The 9,264-nt window shown below is 38.9% G+C and overlaps 2 protein-coding genes across 13 annotated transcripts; both read left to right on the top strand.

The window, feature by feature from the left end:
* Positions 1–153: 153 nt before the first annotated feature.
* acbd4 (acyl-CoA binding domain containing 4) lies at positions 154–4,534 on the top strand. Of its 12 annotated transcripts, none has more exons than XM_079846095.1 (11): positions 168–235; positions 618–764; positions 959–1,079; positions 1,174–1,258; positions 1,429–1,549; positions 1,643–1,771; positions 2,452–2,558; positions 2,635–2,830; positions 3,047–3,234; positions 3,611–3,664; positions 3,806–4,534. In XM_079846095.1, the coding sequence occupies exons 2-11, from the start codon at positions 677–679 to the stop codon at positions 3,929–3,931; spliced, it is 1,215 nt and encodes a 404-aa protein (XP_079702221.1). In that variant the 5' UTR covers positions 168–235; positions 618–676; the 3' UTR covers positions 3,932–4,534. The 12 variants fall into 12 exon arrangements, with proteins under 12 accessions (XP_079702213.1, XP_079702222.1, XP_079702221.1 ...); XM_079846092.1 differs by having other exon boundaries at positions 3,047–3,261; positions 3,806–4,530; XM_079846089.1 differs by having other exon boundaries at positions 3,611–3,659; positions 3,806–4,465.
* A 1,619-nt stretch (positions 4,535–6,153) lies between these two features.
* Positions 6,154–8,032, top strand: hexim1 (HEXIM P-TEFb complex subunit 1). The gene is made up of 2 exons (XM_079846101.1): positions 6,154–6,309; positions 6,527–8,032. The coding sequence occupies exon 2, from the start codon at positions 6,543–6,545 to the stop codon at positions 7,503–7,505; it is 963 nt and encodes a 320-aa protein (XP_079702227.1). The 5' UTR covers positions 6,154–6,309; positions 6,527–6,542; the 3' UTR covers positions 7,506–8,032.
* Positions 8,033–9,264: the final 1,232 nt, after the last annotated feature.

The following is a 9,264-nucleotide window of genomic DNA, read 5'->3' on the forward strand; positions in this document are numbered from 1 at the left end:
TTTTTTTACGGATGCTAATCGCACTATTAGTGAGAAACGCAATTGAAAGATGTTGAAATTTTAATACTTAAAAATAAACATTTATTTTCTCACAATATTTTTTCCCTATTGCTTTGCTGTTACAATCATAGATTGTATGTATATGGTTACGTCAGGGACAGAGACCAATCATCACCGTGAATACTCCATCACGTGACAGAATCAGGAAGTGAACTCCAGGCCGAGATTCTAAAAGGTGAACGAAACGTACGGTTCTCAAACTGATTGTGCAAAGAAAGGAGAGGGTGCATCGTTATGTTGTTTTTTATTACAGTTTATATATATATATGTGTGTGTTCGGGTGTTATGGCAGCAGGAGTACAGGGCAGGTGAGTTAAACCTAGCTAACTCAGCTTAACCTCCTGGCTAATAACCTGAAATAAGTGAGGGCAGAAAATCTAAGTCACCTGGACGATTAAAAATAATGATATTAATTAAAGTAGGAGTTTTTCATTTCATAACCTTTCTTAAGTGCCGTCCAAGTAATATGAGAACACAATTTCTTCCGAAACTTGATTTCTGAACATTGCATAGAATGGCAGCATGACAGATTTGTCACCAGTGGATATAATCTACAGGTTGTCCAGTTAATGACCATGCGGCAGCAGAAGTGTGGGAAAGATAGAGACCGTATGATATGCCAGCTCTTACAATGTCAGAGGCCGAGGACTGTCAAAGGAGCTTTCAGGCGGCTGTCGACGTCATTCAAAGCCTGCCCAAAAATGGTAGCTTTGCTCACCATTGACAAAAATGACATTATTGTACACAATAGTGATGTCATTCAACACAACATCATCATACTGTAGCAGATGTAAAACTTGCACAGCTTGTCATTGCAAAAAATTCCAGTCCACCATATCACACTGATTCACAGCCGCAATTATGACACCTGTGTTCAATTTACATTGCACTTGCACAGGTTCCTACAGACCCTCTTATGAAGTGATGCTGCGGTTTTATGGCCTGTACAAACATGCAGTCTGTGGCCCATGTACAGCATCACGCCCTGGATTCTGGGACCCTATTGGCCGTTACAAATGGTAAACTGATTTTTAACATCATATTTCAGTTCCATAATGTGCCTAATTGAAGTACATGTGATGAGAGCCATTTAAAGGACTGATCTTGTGTCAGGGATGCTTGGAATAAGCTGGGAGACATGAGTCGAGAGAGTGCCATGGCTGCTTATGTGGATCAAATGAAGAAAGTTGCTCAAGAGGTGTGAGAGCTTTAATGAAACCTCATCAATCCATAAAGCAACTTTAGGGAAAAGAAAGTATTGGACATTTTTCTCTAAATCATGTCGCTGTAGATAACATGCAAATTTGTGTTGAGCAGCCAAGCAAATAATTTGTTTCTATTCGTTTGCTGGTTTTATATCATTAACAGGTAATAGACACCATGCAAATCAATGAGAAGACTGCATCCTTTTTCCACTATTTTGAACCTCTCTATCATGTCATTCACGATATGCCTAGACCTCCAGAGGCACTTTTATCTCTCAGATTGGGTGTGTATTATTATTATTATATTATTAGTTTTTTTTTTTAAATACTATGAGTTCTGTGTGATAAACCTATGATTTCGGCATTGTACTTCAAAGATGCAAATACCAAAGAACCAATTGATGGTTTGGCTGAACATGATGTGGAGAGGGCAACACAAGAACTGGCTCTTCAACGGGAGGATACAGAGATGGCCCCTGACAATGAACTTCAACCTGAGAGCACAGGTAGTGGAATGATTAGCCTATCTATAAATGTTGAATGTCTATCCAAAACAATTTGGAGTCTGCCAAAACACTTTTTCACAATGGAAAAACATGGGTTTTAAGCTTGTACAAACAAACACTTGCAGTTTTGTTTTATTTTTTTTTGCATTTAAATGATATCAGAACCTACTATGGCTATGGTCTTGATTACTATCCAGACATGTCTGAGCACAGCTGCTTTTCAAACATAAGTAATAAATGATGCCAAGATTGTGTGTACTGTATTTCTTCTCTTTCATCGCTGTATATGTGAACCTGGACCTCAAAACCAGTCATAAGTCGCACGGGTATATCTGTGGCAATGGGTCAAAATTATCTTTTTTCTTTTATGCCAAAAAATCATTAGGATATTAAGAAAAGATCATGTTCCATGAAGATATTTTGTACATTTCCTACTGTAAATATATCAAACATTTGCTAAGGACCTTATTTTAAAGGTGATTTATTTTCTCAATATTTAGATTTTCAATATTTTAGATTCCCTCAGATTCCAGATTTTCAAATAGTTGTATCTCGACCAGATATTGTCCTATGCTAACAAACCATACATCAATGGAAAGAAAGCTTATTTATTCAGATTTCTGATTATGTATAAATCTTAATTTAAAAAAATTACCCTTTTGACTGGTTTTGTGGTCCAGGGTCACATATGTGTGTTGAGCAACTTCTTTCTGAGGGTCAGGGGCCGACTAGTGACTCAGAGAGTGATGTCTTCTGTGACTCTTTGGAACAGCTGGACACTAATAAGGTCTGAAATTTTACTTAATTTAATTAAAATGTATGCAATGATATATATGTCCCACATTTTCTACACTTGCTTACAGCCAGGTGATCATTCCGGTTTCCAGAATGGGCATGCATGCACAGAGACCTCTGGAATCCAGGAGCATCATCACAGCCCTCTTTCTCAGGGGACTCAGATGGGTGCTGGACATGGGGGCGAGGGGGCAGAAGATAGGCATGGTCCTCCTATGAGGAGGGGGCCCACAGAAAGAAAGGAAATGCAGAAGGACCCTTCTGGTGAGATCAATCTGGATTTGTAGTTCCACATTATAGACCACAACCCAGTTGCTCCAGTCTTCTGTGTCACATGATCCTTCAGAAATCATTCAAATATGCTGATTTGGTGCTCAAGAAATTAAATTGCCTTCAGGTCTGAAGCACTCAAATTATCTTTACCACATTATCAGTGCAGATGAAAGTTTGGATGTTGTCCACAACATGTTTTTGTTCCAGGTTATATGGCTCACCACAATGCCAGATGGCCAGAGCGGCTCTCCTCAGGGGCTGGTTCAGGGCGAGGGGGCGGAGACGGTCCTAAAGGTGGGCCTAACAGGCTGCAGGATGGCCAGGTGCAGCAGCAGATCATTCTGGCCTTACAGCAACTCAGAGAAGACATGCAGTGTGTCATGGAACGACTAGAGGTAGTTGAAGGTCTTGCAACTGCAAATGTAAGAAAGCTGAATAAAATAAAAACCATAAATGTGCATGCTATTTGTCAAAACTGAGCAGTATAAAGAATAGAGAGAAGGCAGGCGCTGCATGATTTTATTCAGCGAATATTCATTTGAATATGAAAATCAAAGTTTTAAGAATTCAAGAAATGGCTTAAATATAAACATTTTGATCACCATAGTTGCAGTCATAAATGTTGTGCTACTTTAAATGTCATTATAATTTTTTTAGTTTTTTGTAAAATATATGTTCTGTGAAGTATTTTCTGCATTAATCTTTTATTCTCACCTCTAGTGTTTTTTGATGAGTGAATACAAATTCATATGTATCTATATTTATTTTAAGGCTCAAAATTCACAATGGAGATCCCATTTACAATTCACAGCTGCAGAGGGTGAGGTAAAACTTCTGAAAGACTTTTTGAGCATGAGTCTCGAGAAGGAATTGTTACTTGTCACTGCTTCTCAATCATACACTATGTATTCATATATGTGTGGAAAAGAAAACTCTTTAATATTTAAATTTCTGTTTTGCTGACAGGAGAAATGGTGGCCATTTGACTTCTCTGGACGCACATTGCTGCTGTTGTTGGTGTGGCCTTTTGTGACTCAGGGCTTAATGTTTTTGTTACGACGGAAGAAAAGAAAGATTCATGTGTGCATATAAATGTACTGTAGGCTACTGAGTAGAAATGAAAATAACAGTCAAGCTAATTGATTATAATTGTGACCTGGTGTTCAGTGCTTCAAGTGTAGCACTTGTTTGTTTGCGTCAGGTGAAGAGAGGAAATGTGCTAACCTCATATCTCTGAAGTCTGTTAGTTTAATCTTTTATGAATAAGATAAGTGCAGTTCTTGAGTCCAGGAGCTGATTATGTAATTAAAGGTTCATGATGTGTTCCGTGTAATGCTGGTTAAATGTAGCTGTGTGCAGAGACTTTGTCAATAATGTATGATATCGATACTCTGGTATTTGGAAAATAAGTCATGTTAATTAGTATCTCTTTATTGATGGTTAAAAATGTAAATGTCATCTGCACCACATAGGAATACAGACCTGCTGATTATACTTGCAAGGATGCAGACAGTGGCCTTTGCGTGGGGAACATAACAGAAGTAATAACTGGTATATGATAATATCCTCTGAACATAAACCTTTTTTGTTTTGTTTTATAATGAGAGAATAAAAATAAATGCACAGAACAGTTGCATTGTGTATTCTATGATCGTCCACTTTTTTTGATTAAACGTTTATTTACAGATGGAACTTATGTTTACTGGGTTGTTTTCCTTTGTGTAGCTCAGTTGAGTTTGAATGGGTACTAGATGTATTTAGTAATATATAGGCGAGTAGATTCAAACTAAAATGATTTATTCATGAGCTATAATATCATGTAATGTTAGATGCATTCATCTAGGTCGAATTCACGTACAGCATTGCATTGTCTACATGCAATTAAAGCAAGAATTGGGACTCTTTCATTCGTTCTGTGGTTGTCCAGAACATCATGATTTATCATCAGTTTATTCTGGCCTTACAAAGTATGTGGTTTACGTTAAAATAAATGCCTTCAGTGTGTAATTATATGACCATTTTTTAGCACTACTGGTTTAAGGTGATAAGTTGAGAGCTATGCTGTGTTTGGAGCTTTTAGCGTACTCTATTTCGACTGAAACGTTATAGTCTTCAAGAATGCGCATTTAAAAAACGTAATGTTAAAATGATATCGACCAGGCCCTGTGTTCTGTTTTGCTTTAGTTCTTTTAACAGAAGCAAGACGGATTGCTAACTTCCCTAGCACGACTTAATTTATGAGCAAGCAAGCCAACAGCGGGGTTTAATTTCTCAAACCTAAGCATTTCCATATGATACGAGACAATGTATTGGTGTTTTCTAAAACGACTTCTTGGGTAATAACGTGGTGTTCATCTAATCAGCTTTAATATACTGGAAAGCTTTATCAGCTAGCTTGTAGCTAAATCCATGTTACAACATTTTTGGCAGAGACAACAGGGAACTCCAAGTATTTAAATGTCTATAATTCAATGATTTTGTTTCGAAATAAGACTATTGTTTTTTATTTATTTATTTACCAGTTTGCTTGTGCTAACTTATTCGTGTTAATCTAGACTCCATTACCCAGCTAGCGAACACGAACAGATTGCTAAGCAATCGCTTACTTCATCGTTAGAGATCAATACACGTAACAACCCTATGACGTTTTATAGTTTGTTATGATATGACATTTTACTTGAACAAGTGAAAAATTACTTTAGTCGTTAAAAATTGCAAGTTCGTCATCAGCGTGACACAATCGTTCCTGTTCACTTTGAATTGTGAGTATACTGCTGTGAAAAGAACTACTTTATGCGCGAGTGGTGATCAATCCTCACAAGGGCGCAGGGTGTAGGTTTAATTGTTAAGGTAGATGCAAAATAACCAAACGCGATATAGTATACTATCATTGTCTGCTTTATACGTGCAATATGGCATCAACACAATTTGTAGTATTACGTCTTTGTAAAGCGGTGAAAGTTTAATGTGTCGTAGAATGAGGCGGATGTTTCTACCCGCTTCGGACACGCTTGGTAGCGACCACTAGAGTGGCCGGGACAGCTTTATTTTTGATTGACAACGAAATCCGCCAATCAGAATGCTTCAATGGTTCAGCAAGCGCACCAAAACTTTTTATCCAATGAAAATTTCCAGTGGGCGTAACCCGCTCATGACCGAAAACAATTGTTGAATTGTGGGTAATGGAGTTTTGGTGGAGAGATGTTGTTTTGTGCCAATGCCTACCGGGACTTCAAGTCCCACAAAGCAGGGAAAAAACTGGAGAACTGGCCGCATGCGCCTTACGTGGGGGAGGTAATAAATGCTCAAGCCCCACTCCTCTCCGTAGCAGAAGCGAAGTGGAGTTTGCGTCGGAGGGAAATGTTCTTGTACTCGTCGAGAAACCAAGTCAATAGTAGAGGGAAAGAAAGGAGTTAACATTAACAGTCTTAGGTAGCATAATAACGCAAACACGAGATTTGAGTTGAACGGTAAGGTAACTCATATTTTACTTATGCGAGTTTGTGAATGCTTGTGTTATAATGTTAAAAATCGTTCACTTTTTGAGTAAACATTTCCCTTTCCCCCAGTGTTTGATGGGTTGTTGTCAATGACAGTGTTTATGAAGTTGATTTCTATTCATAGCTCAGTTTAATAAAAGGAGGGCTTCCTCTCATCTCACTGATCACAAACTTGTATCTCCTTCAGGTGGGAGTGTACAGTTATGGAGCTTATTAAAGAAGAAACTACACCGGAGGATGACAGCAGAGGGCGGCAGAGAGATGGCCTGGCAAGTGTCGTTCCCTCGAAACAAGTGCAAAGAAATCAGCTGGAGATCTGTCCGGGTCTGGTGTCTGGAGATATACATCCCATGTGCCGCGGCCGGGATAGGAGCGACCCGGAGCCCAAGGCGGGCGACGCCGCCAGTGACGACGGGTTTCCCGCGGACAACAAAAGTAATAAGAGTGATTCTGGTGGCGGCACGACACTAAACACCGAGTCAGATGGCCGCCAGGGCAAGAAGAAACACAGACGACGACCCTCTAAAAAAAAGCGCCGCTGGAAGCCTTACTTCAAATTAACCTGGGAGGAGAAGAAAGAGCTGGATGAACGCGAAACCGCGCGGGCGTCACGGGTGCGCGCCGAAATGTTCGCCAAAGGTCTCCCCGTCGCCCCATACAACACCACCCAGTTCCTGATGGAGGAACACGACCGCGAAGAACCCGACCTCAACACGGAGCTGGCCGGCAGAAAACCCGGGGCAATCCGCTCCGATGACACGGCCAGTGAGGATGACAATTTCGAGGCCGAAGAGGACGACGAGGAGGAGGGCGGCGGCGGCGGCGAAGGTAGCGACGGTATGGGCAGACCTGGGCACGCAGGCGGGGAGTTTTTGCAGAGAGACTTCTCTGAGACATATGAGAAGTACCACGTCGAGACTCTCCAGAATATGTCCAAGCAAGAACTGGTTAGGGAATACCTGGAGCTGGAGAAGTGTATGTCGCGGTTAGAGGAGGAGAACAACTGGCTCCGCCACGCCCGGAGGAACCCCGAGTGCCCAGCTGACGACGCCCGCCTGCGGGAACTCGAGACCGAGGTGGAGAGACTCACAGCCGAGAATAACGAGTTATTACTCAAAACCCCGAAAACTAAAGGGCCAGGACTCAACCTGTCTCAGTCAAGCTGAAGCGATGTTTCATTTCCGTTTCAAACGGCAAATCGTTTGACTGTCTTTCCTGTAAACAGCATCTCTATGGTAGCTAATACCCTCTCAGCCTAGGCCATCGGAACTGAGGTTTCTCTGACAGAACATTTCTATTAAAATCGTTCGTGCGGACCCACATATTTGGTCAGTTGAAAGTAATGTATGTATGTTTGTCGTTTGTACGATTAAATCGACACAAAGAATAGCCTGCAATGCTTTTCATGTTATGTAAAAGATGTATAAAGAAAAAAAAGGCCAGAAACCGACTAACGTTACTCTTAAATTTGCGCGTCTTTGCCATGACGTCACAATCACATCTCAGCTAATTTCAGATGTTTTGTTAATTCACCATAATTATTGAATGATTGAAAGCGCCTTTCGTTCAGAAGCCGAGCAAACATGTTTCAGATTCAGTGTGTTAATGCATGACAAGACAGTATGTTGTAAACCGTCAATGGTGTTTTGCCCAAATATATTGTTGATTAAATTATTTCACGTTTTAGTTCTAATTTTATTTCTTTATGTTGCCTGTTATATTCTGTCAGTCTTTACATTATAAAAATGTATTGAAAATTCCCTTCCCTTTATGTGGATCCCAATGACATGTTGAAAAAGGAGTCCCTGTGTTTTTACATTTTCTGCAAGCAACCAATTTAAAAAAAAACGCTTTAAATGTACTTGCATACATTTTGCTTAGTACTCTACTCAACCTTTAAACCAAAAACATTTTATTTATATACATGGAACAGTATATGCTAAATGAAGAATTTTGTTTTTAAATGAATATTTACAGATTATATTTACTTTTTAAGGGGGGGGGGGGGACTGAGGGTGGAAATTATAGCTTGAAAAGGAAAACCATGAGATTCAGAAGGAGGAAATATTAAGGAAATATGAACAAATGCAGTTTAGGACTTGGATCCCATTTTGTAGTTCACTTACTCATTTAGCTCAAAAATATTTAATTGGGATTTTGTTTTTAATTCAGTAATCATTAATGACTGGAGTCATGAAAATTATTTGGTCAGAAGAGATGATTTGGTATTTTTCTCAAATATCTTTTCACAGAACCTACCCATGTTTCTAGAAATAAATACAATATCGTTTAAGGTTAAGAATTAATGTTTTTGAAAGAAGTCTCTTGTGCTGACTAAGACTTCAGTTGTTTGATTAAGAATATACAGCAAAAACAGCAATGTTGTGAAATATTCATACAATTTACATTAACTGTTTTATCACTCCTGCAATGGTCATAACAATCCTGTCATTACTCCAGTCTTCAATGTCTCAATCCTTCAGATATCATTCTAATATGCTGATTTGTTGCTCAAAAACATTTATTATCTGTTGACAACAGTTGTGCTGCTTATTTTTGGGAAAACTGATATATTTTTTAGGATTCTTTGATGAATAAAAAGTTTAAAAGAACAGCATTTATTTGAAATACAAACCTTTTAGAACATTAAAAGTTAAACGTCTTTATTGTCTCTTGATTTAATATAATGCTTCCTTGCTGAATAAAAGTATTAATTTCTTTCCCCAAAAAAAATCCCACTGACCCCAAACGCTTGAACGGTAGTGTGTTTTACATTTTAAAAAAAAATGTGTACAACACTGTCAGAGCGATTATTAGTTTTTTCTGTGCACATGTACCCCATACAGAAAGAAGACTTTCTTTATGTAACAGCAAAATGTAAACCAATAAACAGACTATTGCACAATAAAAAAACGTTAAAAACAA

This window comes from Gobio gobio, assembly GCF_949357685.1.
Source record: "Gobio gobio genome assembly, chromosome: 20".
NCBI lineage: Eukaryota > Metazoa > Chordata > Actinopteri > Cypriniformes > Gobionidae > Gobio > Gobio gobio.

Coding starts and splice junctions, on each gene's coding strand:
- acbd4 (XM_079846090.1), top strand. CDS start 677: ATGCCAGCTCTTACAATGTCAGAGGCCGAGGACTGTCAAAGGAGCTTT. Junction 765..958: donor TCAAAGCCTGCCCAAAAATG/GTAGCTTTGCTC, acceptor GCACTTGCACAG/GTTCCTACAGACCCTCTTAT. Junction 1,550..1,642: donor ACTTTTATCTCTCAGATTGG/GTGTGTATTATT, acceptor TGTACTTCAAAG/ATGCAAATACCAAAGAACCA.
- hexim1 (XM_079846101.1), top strand. CDS start 6,543: ATGGAGCTTATTAAAGAAGAAACTACACCGGAGGATGACAGCAGAGGG.